The sequence below is a fragment of the Rhodofomes roseus genome (assembly GCF_022264815.1).
Source record: "Rhodofomes roseus strain CIRM-BRFM 1785 chromosome Unknown C8Q71scaffold_27, whole genome shotgun sequence".
Lineage (NCBI taxonomy): Eukaryota > Fungi > Basidiomycota > Agaricomycetes > Polyporales > Fomitopsidaceae > Rhodofomes > Rhodofomes roseus.
The window spans coordinates 229880-248257 of record NW_025952983.1 but is presented as its reverse complement, the minus strand read 5'-3'; the positions used below and the strand labels follow the sequence as shown (position 1 = coordinate 248257).

Genomic DNA, 18378 nt, shown 5'->3' with positions numbered 1-18378 from the left:
ACACGACGCGACGCGTCCGCCTTGCTCCCGTTCACTCTCGCGCGTTGCTCCTCCTCTTCGCCATCCGGACGCGTCGGCAGCTTTCTCGCTACTCAATTCTTACATAAAATGTCGTCTGAAGACGTGCGGCGGGTATGTTACATTGTGTCTAATGAGCTCGTCAAGGTCAGTCACATCGAACGCCACTGGCACGTCTCGCGAGCTCAGAACTTAGTAGGCATCTTCTCTGCTTCCGTCAAACAAGAACCGTTCTCTGCTGGTTCATGCACTCGTGAAAGCTTCTGGCCTACTCAACCCTGCGAATTGTCGAGATAACACTCATTTACAAGTCCTCAGACCTGTTCTTGCTGATGACAAAGAGCTCGGGGCATATCATACTCAGGACTATCTACAGTTTGTTCTGAATCCTGCTCATGCGAGCGCAGCTGATGATACGAACTGTGCGGAGTTTGGTCTCGAAGAAGTGCGCTCTCACACCTCAATCGTATCTTTGTGAATTGAGCGTCGTATCTGCCACAGGACTGTCCGACCTTCGTTGGACTGAGTGACTACGTTCGCCTCGTTGCAGGAGGCACTCTGACAGGCAAGTCTACCCTTCAATCATACGCGCTTCATGAGAGTCAACTTGTCGCATAGCTGCCACCGCTCTCCGAGAGGATCGTGCTGACGTTGCGATATGCTGGGACGGCGGCAGGTATATACGTTCACATCACACTGAACAGATCTATGCCTATGTAACAACACAGGCATCACGCTCGCAAGTCAGAAGCATCCGGGTTCTGCTACGTTGCTGACTGTATCCTCGCTCTGCTCACTCTCAAACGCATGCACCGTTGCCCAGACTCGTCCGTCCGACGTCCTCGCGTTATGTACCTCGACCTGGACCTCCACTTCTCTGACGCAGTATCTGAGGCATTCCTCGACTCCTCAGCGACTGCTCTGGGGCCACAGATCTTGACTCTGTCGATACACCACAGCACTCCGGGTTTCTTCCCTCATTCGTATCTCGCAACGTTGCGGGACCCGTCTGCGGACCGCTTCGATCCGTTCACGCTTTCGATGCCGCTCGATCGTGGGGCTACGGACGCAACGTTCGCTCGCATATGGCCTTCCGTCGAGCGCGTCAAGGAAGCATTTCGGCCGGAGGTCCTAATTGTCCAGTGCGGCGTCGACGGTCTCGCAGGTGACTCACATGCAATATGGAACTGGTCACTGAACGACGGCGAGGGGAGCCTGGGATGGTGTGTGGACCGGATCTGCAATCAATGGGGCTGTAAAGTTCTCATGCTCGGTGGCGGTCAGTGTAGACATTCGCTCGATCCCCGGCTAGGCTGACGTCTCCATTAGGTGGGTACAACCATCCTAACGCTGCCCGTGCATGGACATACTTGACTTCGATAGCGGTGAGTAAGCCCTACTGTCTGCGGACACGGGGTCTCGTTCATCATTGGCTCGAACAGCTCCGACGTCCTTTAGCTCGGGATGCCGACATCCCTGACCACGCTGCGTTTCCGCTCTACGCCCCATCGTTCACTCTGGACGTCCCAGCGGGCAACGCACCAGACCAGAATGGCGATGCATACCTCGACGAGATCACGACGTACTTCCACGAAGTAGCGCGGATGATTGAAGAGAGGATGAGCACCTGTACCTGAAGTCATTGGTGCCTGTGCCAAGAAACAGCCGAGAAGAACTGTTTGTAAGCCGAGTTGGGGGCAGTTCCGCTGAATGACTTCGCACTTCATGGTGGGTCCTGATGGAGTCACGATATTGAAGACGAGAGGACGGTAAACGGGCGTCAGCATTGTAACATCATGACACACAATAGACATACACTTTCACCATGTCACTGATTCTGTAGAGTCTGTAGCGTCGAAATCAGCGCTGAGCTCCGGCGAGCTTCCTTTGAACGTAGGGTATCACCCCTGCTGGTGTCCTGCTGGCAGACACGAATGGACGATCTCGGGACATCTCAACGTCACGATGTTCCGCGAGCTGCTCGTGTACCCGACGTACGCATTCTACCCGACCTAGCATCTACGTCGCCAACGTGCTCCATCATCCCGGCAAAGTGTCCTCCTCGGAGGTACACTGAGTCAATGTCCCAGTCGACCCCACGTCTTGACTTACTATACTAGTACAGTACCCCGAGCGATCATGTCTACATAGGGGCCAGGGCTTCGCCCTCACGCGACAATAAAAGGGATTTACAAACAACCCTGATCGGTCCACTCACCGCATTCTTGCCAGTTCGAACCTCCCGCGATGTATGTGCCTGGTATGTGCATCACAATTGCAAGGTACTCGCAAAATAGCATGACCGACATGTCTGAATTACCCTGAATTACCCTGTCATGATCGATCTCGATTCAGTGCGACTGTTCAACTCAGCGCGTCTGTCGCAAATCTAAGTACTGTCACGGTGGGATCTGGTAACGCCAAGCTTAAGGAGTCAGTACTAGTCAGTACTTCAGTCACGCAACTCGTACGGACCTAGCTATAAGATGCACAGACACCTATACGACTTTGGCTCGTTGCTGCGCACGCCGCCGGAGCGCGCGCGTACGGCGGCGAGAATCAGGGATGATGGCACGCGCATCGTGCGCAAGTACTATTACATACTGCCGCATACTTATCAGCAACAACTCGCTGCCGCGGGCGCAATCCACTTGGTTGCCTCGTTCACTTCACGCCTGGTATGTATATTATTCGTTTCATTACGACGCATGACTAGTCCTGTGGCTCAATCGGAAATACGCAGCACGACCATGTCACTATCAGCGGACGCTGGCGACGTTGCCCTGCTCTTCGCCTCATCCTTGCAAGACCCGGCGCGACCGAAACATTGTGCCAGGGTTCTCTGCGGATGTCTGCATCTTTTTGATGGCAGGAACAGAGACGATCCCTATGCACTCTACGAACGATATACCACACCTGACAACGAAAACTACGAGGGTCTCCGCAGGCTGCACCCGGAGTGCCTGGATGCGTCCGTTGCGTTCTTGTCCCTGGTTCGCTCGGCAAAGGAAGAAGACGATCTCGATGCCCTTCTCAGTACGTGCGCATGCCCGTCTGCTTCGGACGAAAACACGGCCGAGTTGTTGCAATGGTTACACGCGTTCGAGGTCGCTCGCCAATTCACCCTCCGGGACTTCACCGAAGCCCTCCTCCGTCACCTCAGCGGCGTGCTTCACAGTACAATACAAACAAGGACAGTAGGAGGCACTGTCGCTCTAGGTGGCATCACGAAACATCGCAGGAATCTGCATGCTGGGAGTCCTCTCTGGCCCACGGACGCCAGCCTACTTCTTCCCCGCGGTATCGAGGAATCGATGAAAGGATACGCCGCGTCGTTCCACCTGTGTCGTCAAGAGAGATTCCAGGAGGCCCTCGGGCTTGCCGCCACACTCATCGCGATCTGCGGTCGATCCATCATCCATCCTCTCCTCCAGTTCCAGCCTGTGTGGCCAAGCAGGATCGCCCTCCTTGCTGCAGAACTCTGCCATGACCGCATGAAAACACTTGGGGAGTCGATAGACCACGTCATTCAACGCGAATGGATGTGCACCCTCTTCCGCATACTGGAGTTCTGCCGTGCTATCATAGACCCCGGGAAAATCAATCCCTTGGACATTGACCTCTTCGTCTCCCAGTGCATGACTGTGTCATCATACAAAAGTGCACGTACAAATCAAGTCGGCGACTGTGGTCTCCTCTTAGCCTGCGATACCATCCTCGGTTGCCTATCGTTTTTCAGCGAGGATACCGGTACAGATCTCTTCCGTGATGTGATCATCGACCAGTTCACCGTGGACTTCAGCCTCATCGGAGCGTTTCTCTACCGTCACAAGACACGAGATGACACCACAGTCTATCACCCTGCGATCCTTGCAGTGAACACCGAGGCGGAAGCGCGCTACTCTGATCCTGTGAACGCCTTCGCCGGGTTTTGCTGGGCATCTGTGGTGCGGCACTGCTGCGCGCCAGAGTGTCGCGAAGAGTTCGCTACCGCCGGCCGTGCGTTCGCCCGGTGCTCAGGCTGTGACGTTTTGCGCTATTGCTCTCGTCTGTGCTTGGCGCGGGCCTGGAAGCACACGCTACTCCCGCACAAGGCCGTATGCACGAAGTTGCGCATCCTTAGGGAACGCACGAACCTCCCGCGCGACCGTGACCTTGATCCTCTGCGCGATCGCGAGCCCTTCATCGAAGCGTGCAGAGCGGACGAGGGGCTCGCGGCGTTGGCCCTGGACTGCGGGGAATATTTCATCGGCTTGTTACGTGCGATTGGATAACAGCGAGGTTTTCATACCGGATGCGTATTTGGCATGGTCCGCCTGACAGGCATACATGGCTGTGGCAAGTGCTCATTAGTGCGAGTTTTGTATCTTCGATGTGGTTTGTATGTCTTGCTTCTATTACCTTTGACCGACTTTCCCTGCTTGTCTATTGCCGCACTGTGATCTTGGGTGCTGCGTGTACTAGTAGGGCCCTACCCCCTGGTATTTCCAGTTGCCAGCGACAATTCGGATGCACGTCCAGATCAAGCCCGAACCTGATCAGTCGGGAGTAGCGTCCGAGTGTTCCGGCGGCCCCAATTCGTCAGTTGCCGGTCTCCTCTAGTCCGCGGACATCTTCTGCAAAGTTGGCAGCATTACACAGCTAAACATTGCTACGTCGGTCCTTCGGCTTAGGGTATGTGGTAGCGATCGATGACACGGACAACCGCCGCTAGTACGCAGCGTATGTACGCTTGGTACGATCCGGATCTCGTGACGAGCGCTACGAGACCACCCGCGAAGCCAGCTATGCAATTGGAAGAACACGGAGCATCTAGGTTCTTAGTACTTACCGCTACGACGACGCTGAGCCGTTTACTCTCAAATCTCTGGAGCACAGTACGTTATGTAACTCAAGCACTGAGCAGATTGAAACACTGCGTGCCATGTGTGCGCCCCTCACTCACTGGGCTGTTGAAGCTGATTGCGAGACGTAGCGGCAGCCACGGGCCCCATTGAGGAAATGTTGAAAGTTGAAGCCGAAGGTTCACGGGTGTTGAGTACTGAATACCAGCGGCCTGATAGTACCTGCATGAATCGTTGTCGAATCGGTATGTGGGGCATCTAACTTTGGGCCAGGGCCCGTCCCGGGAAAGGTCAAACGCAGCGCCTTTGTGGTAGCCGCCGGCGTCGGAACTGTGACAATCCTATGATGAGGCAGATAAGAAGACGATGTAGTTTTCGAGGCTTTGTTGGTTTGCATGGTCAGTGTGAGGCTCTGATGGTTCGTTTTCCATGATCGTCGGCCCACTCAGGCTGACTACCAGCTATCCACGCTCCTGTGCCACCTGAATTTTATGATGTTCGAAGGCAGGTGCAGGCCACTACGTCAAGACATCACAGTGATCAGTCGCCCGTGCGGGTATCAATGGACAGCGACTGAATTGAAACCGCGACTAAGTGGTGTCTATGCACGTCAAATACATTGGTACTCCATATCCTGCTCATTACGAATACATGCTGCTACAGTTAAGATAGGCCTATTCGTCTATGCAAGTCCACTGGCCATATCGATCCAACGAGACAGAAATGTTATAGTATGACGTCTGAGGGGAAACCACATAAAGTTACAGACAGATGGAATCATGATTGCAAAAGAGGGATGTTGGCTTTACGGCGATGCGTATAATAGGGAAACCCTATCGAGACTCAGAATGACAGTCTGTGGCGATGAAGTGGAAAGGGATGTTGTATCAAGGTAGACTGACGAAGCACTACTGATCAGCGTTTACTCGTATGCACGAACCAATGTGCCACTTACTGGTACAGGGCATAATGAGAATGCTCGTACAGGTGGGGATGATGGTGCCTCGACCAGCTACTAGACGTTCGCTCAGGCAAGGCATCTTCTAAAGGCTCGATCCTGAGTATCCTGCTGGCCGCCATCGTCGGCAGCGCCTTTTCGACGACGCTCATGGCCTTGTGCCACGTTTCCCGCGTGTTCTCGTAGTCCGCGCGAGCGCGCTTGAGGTTATTCCACTCCAGGTTTGATCCATGCTCGCGGATCTCTCTCTCCACGTCCTTGTCCTCCTCGCGCTCTGCATCGCGCGCCGATGGCGGAGAATCCTCGATGATTCCCTGCGGCAAGTCACTGAGTGTATCGGAGAAGACCCGCCTCTGCTCGATATCCGCTGCGATCCACTGGTCTGCGGACGGCAGTCTCCTCAGCCTGGCCCAGTCGCGGGAGCGTATCTGCACCAGTACACCTTGGAGACTCTGGAACGGCTGAGAATCACGCAGGAGGCCGTCAGTGTGTCCGAGCTTGATGCGCTCCAGCTTCTCGACGCTCTGCTCGAGCGGCGCGTACTGGTTGTCCAACACGAAGCGAAAACGAACAGTGCTGATCTGGGTCGCAGAGATCTCCTTGAGTAGAACAGGGACAGAGGGCGGGCCGTACAGCGTGCCGAAGAGGGTGGTATGGTCGAATGTCAGGTTGCGCAGGGAGGAGAGGTGTGGCAGAAGCGGGTCTCCTGCGTTCGTTGCACTTTTAATTAGACACAATGAAGTATGGTTGTGGCGTTACGTACCCGTCAACAGATAATGAGGGGACGAGAATGCGAACACAATGGTCAGATCCTTGACCGACGCTCCAAGCGCCATGAGAGAAGGTTTAGGCGCACGGACCTGCCAGCGCTCGATCGAGTAGACGAACATTTCTAGGAGGATGGCCTCTGAGGGCTGGTGGAGGAACCAGTTCAAGAAGAACTCCTGGCCAGAGCTGCTGTAAATTTCGAGATTACGGAGCGGTGGTCGTGGGCCAGGGGCCGCCGCGTCAGATATCCTGTAGGTGATGGTGAAGTCTTTGAGAGTCAAAGAAGTGAGTCGCGGAAAGTGGCGCATGAAGAGTGCAAACTCGGCGCCGACGTGGAAGCATAGCCGGCGGATGGTCAGCTTCGTCACGTTGGGGAACAGAGGGTCAGGGTAGCTTCCCCATTGGATGTCGTGTCCGTTCTGTATGATGACCGAGTCAATCGCGAGGGAGTGAAACCGATTGAGCTTCGAAAGCATCGCGGGAACGCAATGGTCGACCCAGTACGCCCGGTCGCCCGGCTGCTTGAGTGACAGGTCCTGGATATGAAGCTCCCGGATACACGACGCCAGGAACGGGTCACCGTAGTTCATTTCCGCTTTACTGCAGTGCCATTTGGACGTCACCTTGAGCGCGCGATGGATGTGTGTCTGGCTGCGAGGACGCCATGACTGAGAGGTCAAAGCGCATGCGAGCAGGCTCTCCCTGTCGTCTTGCAGGCAGTCGATGATGGCGTCCACCAGCTCCTGCGGGAACCGCGGGATGTTCTTGCGCGCCTTGGGTACGTGGAAGACGAGGTCATTCTGGTCGTCAGCATCGATGGTGAACTCGGTGGGCGTGGAAGTGGCGAGGTCCAGAGGAGTGGCAAGCGGATGGTCGGACATGCGAACGGGCGTTAGGCGTGAGCGCGTACTAGTAGTACGGAGCGTAGTGAGAGACATGGCTAGAAGGATACAGTCTTATATACATCGGAGCCCGTGAGTGATGGGCCGAAGACGAAGCAAACCTGAGAAAGCACGGAGAACAGCCTCCAATTAGGAGATGGCTGCTTCTCAACGTCAACATTTGAGCCCGGCACCCACCCCGGCGGTGGCTGTATTGCCATTTGTGGCGGTGCACGTGGCACCTCCGCGGGCGCTCCGTTACGTATCCCTCCTCCTCAGCTTTGCCTTAGCTCTCCTGTCTAAGGCTGTCTTCCTCTGCCGATTCCATCTATTGCTGTCTTCGCTGAGCATCGGCTCCGTGCGAGGCAAAGAAACGTACAAATCTAGGTAGGTCAATTGGAAATATACAGCATGATTTCCAAAGTGTAGGGTCGACTGTCAAGGCGGCCTGTCAACGTGGATTGCACATTCCACCACCCAGACACTCGCCCACCAATAGCCACCAGCATTAGCCAACAATAGCAACACGCGAGATTCTCCTCACGACGACTGCGATCAGGCTTGCAGTTGCGGAGGCGAAGCGTTTCACGATCAACGTGTCAGCTTCGATGATCTCTTCCACTTGAAATCGCCGTGGTTCAGATAGAGCCCCAGTGACAACCGCACATCGCCATCTCGCCACTCGGTGGCACAGCGCGGTATGTAAAAGTACAGATTATCCACCTTCTCCTCGTCTAATGTCACTTATCGACACTGCCTAGTCAACACCAACAGCGTTTGGCCTTGGAACGGAGCTTATGTGTACGCCTTCACAGCTGTCACAAGCCTCAGGCTTTCGCCGAGCTATGCAAGTGTACAGAAGGCACAGCCGCACGCATTTGCGGGCGCCGCGGCCTCTGTACTTGGCCTACAAGCGCCGATGTATTCCTGTCCCATGGCCACGGCGCTTTGGCCTCGACTCATGCCATGACCAATGCCCTCCATTCACTCAGACTGTAATCCCGGTCATTTTGCACCACTATAGCTGTGCTTGTCATCCCTCTGACTCGCCTTTGCCTTTAGCTTTACTCGACCGGACCTGAGGTTCATTCAGTCCAATGTCTATAGACTGTGGCGACACCTTCAATTCGCGCTGGCGATCTCATCCCTGATACAGGCCATCTGCCATTGTCACTCACTCAGTGTCGAACTATTGCTGACACAGAATGACGCTCTGCCTGCGAACAAATAACCGGGAGCAGTGTACCAATGTCATAAGTTGACAGTATATCGTCCTTGTCCTCTTGATACAAGAGTCTGAGTACGTCCCTACCACCTCACCCTCACAGTACCGCTGACTGATGCACAGACATCTGTTCTCCCTCGCACTCCCAAGTTTTTCAGTTTCTAGTGATTCTCGAGTCAAGTCTTGTGCAGCGCTTCAAGCGAACGCTTGTGGTACTCCACAGCCTCAGTGCAGTTACAGATCCACATGCCCAGGACTTGGAGCCCGTCAGTCGTTGGACGTGATGAGTGCGAGGCTCGCATCGCTCCTCATCCTGAATCCGCAGCGCACTTCCGCCGGTCAATCTCTACGGCAAACTAAGATGTCTTGTCCCCGGCTTTCAAGTCGCCCGAACGCATTTCGGTGCATTCGGTCGGCGTAGGCGCTCAATGCCGACGCAAAAGCATACCCATGAATGGTGCGAGGGGTCTCATGGTACGCATCCCGTCTCCAAAAATTATGAGGCCCGAGGAGACCCAGACATATGGGGATACAGTCCGGGTGGGTTACCAATCCTGGGTACCCTCGGCGGGCCCGACGAAGGAGCTACTCAGACTGGGTACTGGGTGCTTGCAGACGACTGCAGCCGTCTAGCCGCGGCCAGGACATCGTTTGCGTAGGTATGTACGTCAAGAATTGACTCACGTCAGTTGAGGCACTGCGTCCTGGAATTCATAGCGGAGAGCCGCACGTTGACTTTGTGTCCCGTAACATCCCGAACTGACGCTTCGGTTCCGTGAGCAGCGAACAGTTTCGCGGATGTGCGTTGTTTCACCCTCGGAGCATGAGGATATGGATTCAGCTCAATACATTCCATTTACTCTTCACCGCAAACGAGCTCGACATACATGACGTATAGACGATAATATTAATGGCCTCAGCCTTTGAGAAGGAGTTCAGCCACAGTGACGCATCGGAGGCTGATCGACCGAGATCATCGGGAGGCTCTTGGCAGAGAACCCAGCTCGCAAACGGCCAACCCCGCCTCCAGACTTTCTCCCAGACGCCGGTCACGCTACACGGCTTGATCCTGACTGAGGACCACCATCTGCTTCGCCCGCTTCTTGTCAGCAATGTGCTTCGTCTTCTAATTATTTGCGTCTGGATGCATAGCATGACTCAGGAAAATTCATCAGCGAGCCGTGAGGCGAGACGACGAGGTCAACACGCTAGAATCGTGCTCAAACTCTTTGCGTTCATCGTTGCAACTGAATGCCCGCGTGGCTGCACAGGTGTTTTGGAGCATAGACGCATGAGAAAGGTGAGCAGAACCTTGGCCAGTGCTTTCCCGAATTGTCCAGGTGAACGTGTGCCACCTGGCTCGTCGTTCCGCGCTCAATTGCCGTGCGGTGATCGCATGCTTGTTGTCTTGTGCCAACGTTTGCCAACTCGCTCGTGCATATAGGTGCATACGCGTCAGCAAGGGGCATGATCGCGTCGGGCCCTTGCCCGTGGTTGACGGATCATCACGACGAGCTGGTGGGGGCAAGCGAACGGGCCATTTGAATAAGCGGGCTGAAAGCGAGCCTTCACCTCGTCGATCACTGGCGCGCGCTGCTGGACCATACAGGAGGGGGTTCACGATGACGAAGGTGGCTGTGGTCTGTTTCATGGACAGTGGACGGTCGAGGCGGGATCGGGGGGAAACGCAGGGGCCATTCGGAATTCTGCATCGGCATCTCCGGTGGACGTTCGATATGCCCCAAATGCTTAGTGTTCCAATCAGAGGATGCCCTGGGCTAGTGGCGTCGCCACGACGCGACACGGCGGCAGGGGGTTGCGCGCGCGGTAGCAAGTGGCTGGCCCGGGCTTGCCTTCTGTGTGCGCGCGGACGGGGCGGGCCGGAGTCGGGATGACCAAAGGCGGGTGGCTGGAGGGCGTTGGGAAACAGGCGCAAACAAGATCCCGAGGGCAGCCCGGAGTGGATCTGAGATGGGCGCGCGGTCGAGCAGGAACGCGGATTGGCCAAGGCGGGCTGTACCGTACCGCGCCCGCGCGACGACGCCACGGTACAGGACCTGGAATTCATCATGCATCGCTGCCACGTTTTCGTCATGTTCATATGGTTGCATCCTCCTCGCCGAGAGCCGACGAACCGCGGGGCGCTCCCTCAGGTTGGCGCGGGCGTCCTCCAGGTTCGGTTCAGGCAATGGCTTGACTCAAGTCACAGTCGTCTCCCCTTGTTCCGGAAGGGCGCCGCTCCGACATTTTCGATCTCGTGTAGATTACACCCACCGACAGACCCGTAACCTTCCCGCACGTAGTGGGTATAAGAAAGGCACCATGGCGGCACAGTTGGAGTGACAGATCTGCGTCGAGTAATACGCGTCCCCTCTTATTCGCCTCTTTTTCGTAACACTCAACAATGTCTGCTCAAGGATCTAACCCCACCCCCACAACGGGCTCGGGCAGGGCGCCGCGAGGTTCAGCGTGTCTGAACTGTCGTCGTCGCAAGTTCGTACGTGTTGTCCTGCTTTCTTGTGCAACGCGTTCTGTTGACACCTCTCTCAGAAATGCGATGGCGTGAGGCCAGTTTGCGGACCCTGCATTCGCACTCAGCGAGAGTACGACTGCGAGTACACCGACGGTGCAACCAGAAGTCCTACTCAACTGCTCGAAGACAACATCGCTCGTCTCGAAGCACGCATCTACGAGCTCGAGCATCCCGACTCCGTCGCACCTTCTGTAACCCTGCACGACCCTCGTACAGCAACGACTCAGCCGGGTCTTGCTCGTGAGTATGCCTTGATGCTTATGTACAGCGCGTACTGACCTTCGAGTTTGACTTCGTGCACAGTCCAGTTGCCAACGGTAGCCTCTGGTTCTACTGCGGCTGCGGGGCCATCCGCTCAGAACACAGCATATCTAATACCGCAGGCTACTCCCGTGACAGCCCTCGATGCTACCTCAGAACCTTCTCCTGATGTAGTACAGATGTTGTAAGCAGACGCCTGATCTTTTGAAATTGCCGCTCTTCGCTCATTTTCATCAGGGTCGGATTCTTCCTCCCGCATGCAGACCAGGTTGGGTTCTTCCTCCATCATGGCCGTTTCCGCGAGTACGCGCTAGTCCCCACAGCTGAACACTGCCAGGCGCGCCTGTCCCCCGCTCTCCTCAATGCGGTGTACCTGTGGGGCGTGCATTTCTCGGGGAACGCGTCTATGCTTGCGCATGAGCCTGTTTTCCTCCAGCGCGCGGTACAGTCTGTGTCCGCTGCTTTGGTGCGGGCGCCACGCTACAATATCATCTACAGCATCCAGGCCGAAGTCCTTTTGGCCCACTACTTCTTCGCCGCCAATCGGTCCCTGGAAGGACGGTACCACTCAAACGCAGCCGTGGCGCTTAGCCTAAGTTGCCGGCTCAACAAGCTCAGATCCAACTCTAACACCGCGAACCCTCCAGGTGTGATGAATGTGGACCTAGCGCCGCCGGCGGATGTTCTGGAAGAGGGAGAGAGGATCAACGCCTTCTGGAATGTCTTCATCCTCGATAAGAGTTGGTCAGTCAGAGCGGGATCGCCGTCTCACTTCAACGGTTCTCCAGGCGCCCAGGTGGATACCCCATGGCCGCTACAGATAGAAGACTACGCACAGGTAGGCAGATCCGAGACACTCATGATCAGGCGATCCTCACTACAGTTTCCATCAGCGTGGGTTACCTCCTATGTTACGGGGTTCTCTCACAATTCAGGCATTCCTGTCTGGCATACTGCCCGAAATTGGGCAGGGCACGTCTTCGGTGGCATTGCGCGCCAAAGCGTCCGCGTTGTTCGAGCGTGCCTCGCGCCTTGCCTCCCAATGGACTCCTGGTGCGCCTAGATCGCCGCGTGTCTTCTTCCAGCGCTGGCTGACATCCTTTCATGCCCACGATCGCAGCAATGGCTTATGTAGAACAGTTCGCCGCTGAATTCTTCGTGCTAGAAAACGTTATAGAACAGTTCATGGACGCGCTGCCGCCGCTGCACGGCGCACTCGAACAAGGTATCGCTCGGGATCTGTTGGTCACTCACACCTTTGCCTTGGTCGCGATCATGCAAGTCCATGGCGCAACCGGGCAGGGCCAGAATGGGGCGCCGGGAAGGGACCTGGATACTGCGCGGAGAGCCGTCGCTGCTATCGACTCCGTAAACCTTGCCGGCTTTGCTTACGTGGATCCCATCATGGCGGTATGTCTTGCACTTTCTAACCCCGGGTTCCCTTGCGCACTTCGCTTCCCGAACGCCGTGCTGACCCCGCGCCGCCTGCAGGTGCTCTGGACGGCAGTGAGCCGTGTGTTGATTGGTGAGATAGTTAGGTTGCGTATGATCTGGACATCGACCTCATTGCTCGCGGACCAAGCTGTTGCTGGCGCTCATCAGCAACAACACGTCGAGGCGGACCACGACGGCCTCATCGCCGCCTTGCAGAGGCTCCTGACGGCGATGACGACCTTCGCGCGCACGTCTCCGCTGATGGGTAAGTCCGCTATCAAGTCCGCATTGAACGTTTCTGACACTCGTCCAGCACTGCAAGCTGCGAAAGTCCGACAAGAGCTTGAGGGATCCACGCAATAGATGGCGATAACAGGTACGTTGATAGCTCGTTCCCTCCATGACAGTGTGCGATTCACACTCCATGATGTCTAGCTATGCACCACGCTTCCATGTATAGAGGTGGTGATCCCTACTGCGTAATGCGGTCAGCCACCTTGATGGCTGCGGCATGTACACTCTTGATCGGCGATACCGTTTCACCTCTAGCTCCCTCCAATTATGCAAATGTTCCTTCCCATTCTTCCCTCTGATGAGCGATGCAGACACCACAGTCAGTAACTGAGACCGTCTGTCACTCCATGTCATCTCCCATAGGCGAAAAGTGTCGACGTTCAGCGCCTTCGCAAGTTTCATAATCGCGCCGACGTCTGAGGATTCTCGGTCCACACTGTGATAGAAGAGTCGATGGACACGCATGCTAGTATTCTCAAGCGATGCCGTACTGGTACACAAAGTATGTAAGCTGAACTCACTGCATGAAAACGGAAGTAGATCGCCGTGACCGCACTATCTTCTAGAGAAAGTGGAATGATCATTTTGTGGGTATCAGGTATCAACATAGAATTGTGAAACATGAAAGCATCCTTTTCCAAGCATATTAGTCGCGTTCGCAGTTTATTTGCATCGGAACTTGTACAGATACAATTGAGTGTGTGTGCTGCTGAGCCTGATCTCTGCGGGGAGCGTCTCGCTTCTTCCGCGGAGTATGTAGTCCTACCTGGCCATTGTGCCGGGTAAGCTCTCATCTCATTACCACGCTCGACGCGGGGACGCTCCAGGAGAGCTACCATCGTCAGCGACTAGACAAGTGTCTGAGAATAGCGAGTCGTTCCGGACAGATGTCGCTCGGCCTAGGATGGGTGACCTGTTTTCCATATGATGCGCTACGGGATGGAGAGGTTGCGGTTGCGGTCTCTGTCCAAATGGATCCAGGCTGGCGCTCCAATGAGCCACTGTGATCTTCTCGCGCGCCCAGGGAAACCTTACACACGACAGTTAGACAGTTGCTTGCGCGTGCATTGAAGCGGAACGCGTAGTGACCAGAGAGTCCAGGTTGCGCTTGTTGAGGACGCTCGTCCAGGGCACACTCCAGCCATCGGATATGAAGTGCACTCCCCTAGGTCCACAAATATTCATGTTGCACGCCCTGATAGAAGACCGCGACCATGGATGCTGAGACCGACTTCCAGTGCAGGCCATGCAATGAGTAGCGGGAACGATGTGACCAATAGACGTGGGCAGTAGGCTGCGCCATTGCCTCATCGAGAATGTTTAAAATCCATGTAGATTGTCCACATCGCTCAGCGACAAAGAGCTTGTAGGATGGGTTTGTGGCGGCGCGTGAGTTCCATACTCTATCAGGGACATCAAACAAAAAAGTCCTCTGAGCTGTTTGTCGGAGAACGCTAGTCGTTGACGACCCATCGATTGAAGCGAGTGCTCAGACAATCTGAATCACATAACATTAGCCCTCAAGCCGTAGAGTCCTAGGAAGGTCGACAATGCATACCATTGGGTTTTAAAGGGCGCCACTATGGGCACATTGAAGTAGCCGTGGCCCTGCGGCGAGCAATGATGAGCCCGCGCGACGTTGTTATGACCTAACTCGACAGTCTCAATTGACTTCCCTAGCGGTCTATATCCCTCTTGTGGAGTGCACATTGTAGGAAAGCCGTGCAGGATGTTAACGGCCTCGAAGAGACGGGTGAGGAGGGCGCGACGGAAGTGCCCATGATGAATGGGTTCAAGCAGAGAGACGCTGCGCGCGCGCAGACATACTACGTTCGCCAGGCTCAAAGAGGAAATAGGTCACGTGTAGAGGCGTGAGTTGTTTGTTCCAGGTTTCCCATCCGCCAAAAGTTGCGTGGGAATCTTCCTCGATGCCCGTCCATGGCCGCCGCGCCAGCGCTTATGGGTACCAAGCAGGAACGGTGGAAATCCAGCTTTGCTTCCGCCCTGTATACGCAATCGCTTCCAACACACTTGTCTACAAACCTATCAGCTCTTCTAGTCAGGTCACTATGTGGCTGTGTCAGTTGTGCTGATTCTCCTTCCCTATGCGCGCGTCTGGCAAGTCGACACAAAAAAATATGCAATGACCGTGTTGCATAGTACCAGATACGCAGGACGTCAGCGTAAGATACGGTGTGGATCCTAACTCTTCTTGCGATTTCTTGGGCTGAAATCTGCCATTTTCACACTAGTTATTGCTATGGTCTTCCATCTCTGCTAACTTAGTGCGGTTCGAAGTAGGGCCAGTGCAGAAGCATGCATGAAAACAGGCACAAAGCGCTGCGCAGTGAGTGAACAGTTGTCAGTTTGTCACTGAAGGGCTTCATTAATGATGAAACCTATCTTGCCTTTTGCTACCGTACCGGTCTGGTCAGATTACCAAACGAGTTGTGTCTCCGAGTCTATAACCTCGAAATTTGGGCTCGTTCCGCAACAGTATCACGCATGACTCAGTGAGTTTACCCCCTATGCTGCCTTAATGCCAGTAGCTTGCGCTCTCTCGACTTACTGTACCCCGTTTCCCGTAGCTTTTGCGGGCGCTGTCAAAGCATTATGTATGTGTCTCGAGACTCGGCGGCAGTCGATGCTACGGCTCGCTCCTGTGAGTGTTGCTACGGCTGTCTGGTTCTACATATTGCTCATTTCGCATAAGCAATACGTTTACCACTTTATTACGTTTATTCTATCAACACAGGTTGTGTGCGACGGTAGCTTCACGAAGATGTCGATGCGGATCTAGCGCGATCGACATGATCGAACAGCGAGATGTCGCCACACGCCGTACGTTACATATTGGTCCTGTGACCGACTGTGAAGTCACCTTGGAACCACGTTCTCCATTAACAATGGTGCTTGTGAGCATAGTATGGCCGGACACAAGGTCGCTGTGCGTATAGGATCTAGGCGTGGTGCCCACGCACAATGCTGACAACTGTACGTGGAACCAAGTTGGAACAATCTATTTAACCCGAAGACTGCGTAAGCATAAGCTTCCCTTGAGTTCTATGGAGAAGCTGATCCACGTTGCATACAGCTCGTTGTCTGTGCACGGTCAGCGTCGGCATTCGTGCGTAGGTAGGAAGGACTACAACTCCACACAATATGGACGGCACCGATGCGAAGGCAACGGACCTTGACCAGATGTTATGGTGTTCAGTAGCTTCTGGAAAGCTCAGCAGGACGGGCGGGCCTTTCAGACGAATAAGCATGCTTGCAACACATGCCTTGCCGGACCTTCGTGTGGATCTACTCCTCCCAACTCCACTTTCTGTTTGAGGTGAGCTACGGCGACGCTTCTGCATTTCCGTTTCGCCTGACTTCTTCACATGCGCCCAGCAATGCGGCTCAGTTCGAGCCGGATTGTCACACTGTTTGCCGTCAAAAACCCCGGAGTAGTCGTGATGCCCATCGCAAACCTGCAGTTGAGCATTCACCTCCGGCGCTGCATAAACATTGTGAAGTGAGTGTCACCCGTCATTTACGGGTGTTGAAACCCAAGATGTATCTCGTCAAGCCGGCGGCCCGCTCTCGCGTGGTCGGAGATGCGTACCATATTCAACGAGCATCGCAAACCCGTGGCTTCGCCACGGGTTTACGGGGCAATTTCTTCATTCAGTGCTTCATGTAACTTTTAAGATTTCATGCTTATGCAATGCCAGACCTGGGCTTCGCCTCAGGTCTGGCGGCGGTTCTTTCATTCTGTGCTTTGTGTTACTTTGAAGGTTATATGCTTGGGCATTGCCAGCCCGTGGCGGGTGATTTCTTCATTCTGTGCTTCATGTTACTTTTAAGATTCCATGCTTATGCAATGCCAGACCTGGGCTTCGCCTCAGGTCTGGCGGCGGTTCTTTCATTCTGTGCTTTGTGTTACTTTGAAGGTTATATTCTTGGGCATTGCCAGCCGAAGCCATGGGCTGGCAGCATAGTTCTATTCAATTCTGTGTGTTAATCTTCATGCTTCCCGGCCTGTGGTACACTGTCAGTGATATGCTTGACTTTTAGAATATCAGGGCAATTTTATCCCCTATTGTCCTGGTATTTATGTGTCATTTTCCTGGTACTACTCAGATATCCTATTTCCCGGTACTGATTTCCCGGTGCTCCCAATATGTTCAGTCTTGTGATTGCATTTTAATTCAATGCTTCCCGGCCTGTGGTACACATTCAGCAATATTTCTTGTCTTCCTGTTTTCCCGGTACTGATGTTGGCTATTTTCCTGGTATTTATGTCACATTCTCCCATTACTGTTTTCCCTCCCATCTTTGCAGGCCTCGGGAACACATGTGTACTCACAGGTCCTATTTCCCGGTACTGAGTTGTCCTGCATTTCGCGCGGAAATCCCGCTCGGGGACAGCTCGGGCGGGGTCGCAGGCGCCGGGGAGGAGAGAGCGCCCGGCCGGTAGGTGGCTGAGGCCACGCGGCGAACGTGGACGCCATGTGCGCTCCATGTGCGTTTCTCGTGGGCGTAGGCGAAAACCACGCGAGTTACGCGCGCCACATCGACACCGCCGTCCCATAATTTTATAGACGAGCATCGCAAACCCGTGGCTTCGCCACGGGTTTACGGGGCAATTTCTTCATTCAGTGCTTCATGTAACTTTTAAGATTTCATGCTTATGCAATGCCAGACCTGGGCTTCGCCTCAGGTCTGGCGGCAGTTCTTTCATTCTGTGCTTTGTGTTACTTTGAAGGTTATATGCTTGGGCATTGCCAGCCCGTGGCGGGTGATTTCTTCATTCTGTGCTTCATGTTACTTTTAAGATTCCATGCTTAGGCAATGCCAGACCTGGGCTTCGCCTCAGGTCTGGCGGCAGTTCTTTCATTCTGTGCTTTGTGTTACTATGAAGGTTATATTCTTGGGCATTGCCAGCCGAAGCCATGGGCTGGCAGCATAGTTCTATTCAATTCTGTGTGTTAATCTTCATGCTTCCCGGCCTGTGGTACACTGTCAGTGATATGCTTGACTTTTAGAATATCAGGGCAATCGTATCCCCTATTTCTCAGAGTATTCTTGCATCATTTTCCTGGCACTGCTCAGATATCTTATTGCCCGGTACTGATTTCCCGGTGCTCCCAATATGTTCAGTCTTGTGATCGCAT

At 54.4% G+C, this 18378-nt stretch overlaps 4 protein-coding genes across 4 annotated transcripts; 3 read left to right on the top strand and 1 right to left on the bottom strand.

The window, feature by feature from the left end:
• The first annotated feature begins 29 nt into the window (after nucleotides 1-29).
• C8Q71DRAFT_783168 (histone deacetylase 8) lies at nucleotides 30-1910 on the top strand. The gene is made up of 7 exons (XM_047924961.1): nucleotides 30-165; nucleotides 218-463; nucleotides 520-583; nucleotides 637-694; nucleotides 747-1297; nucleotides 1348-1403; nucleotides 1461-1910. The coding sequence occupies exons 1-7, from the start codon at nucleotides 109-111 to the stop codon at nucleotides 1653-1655; spliced, it is 1227 nt and encodes a 408-aa protein (XP_047774353.1). The 5' UTR covers nucleotides 30-108; the 3' UTR covers nucleotides 1656-1910.
• Nucleotides 1911-2482: 572 nt separating this feature from the next.
• Nucleotides 2483-4454, top strand: C8Q71DRAFT_309123 (uncharacterized protein). Its single transcript, XM_047917707.1, has 2 exons — nucleotides 2483-2696; nucleotides 2762-4454. The coding sequence occupies exons 1-2, from the start codon at nucleotides 2584-2586 to the stop codon at nucleotides 4290-4292; spliced, it is 1644 nt and encodes a 547-aa protein (XP_047774352.1). The 5' UTR covers nucleotides 2483-2583; the 3' UTR covers nucleotides 4293-4454.
• A 934-nt stretch (nucleotides 4455-5388) lies between these two features.
• Nucleotides 5389-7639, bottom strand: C8Q71DRAFT_850902 (uncharacterized protein). The gene is made up of 3 exons (XM_047926742.1): nucleotides 6584-7639; nucleotides 5818-6526; nucleotides 5389-5759 (listed from the first exon to the last, which is right to left on the bottom strand). Exons 1-3 carry the CDS (start codon nucleotides 7524-7526, stop codon nucleotides 5750-5752), a joined length of 1662 nt encoding a protein of 553 aa, XP_047774351.1. The 5' UTR covers nucleotides 7527-7639; the 3' UTR covers nucleotides 5389-5749.
• Nucleotides 7640-10979: 3340 nt separating this feature from the next.
• On the top strand, nucleotides 10980-13615 carry C8Q71DRAFT_783153 (uncharacterized protein). Its single transcript, XM_047924960.1, has 10 exons — nucleotides 10980-11191; nucleotides 11245-11467; nucleotides 11531-11672; nucleotides 11726-12326; nucleotides 12382-12541; nucleotides 12609-12898; nucleotides 12980-13013; nucleotides 13071-13187; nucleotides 13236-13298; nucleotides 13358-13615. The coding sequence occupies exons 1-9, from the start codon at nucleotides 11099-11101 to the stop codon at nucleotides 13283-13285; spliced, it is 1710 nt and encodes a 569-aa protein (XP_047774350.1). The 5' UTR covers nucleotides 10980-11098; the 3' UTR covers nucleotides 13286-13298; nucleotides 13358-13615.
• The last annotated feature ends 4763 nt before the right edge of the window (nucleotides 13616-18378 follow it).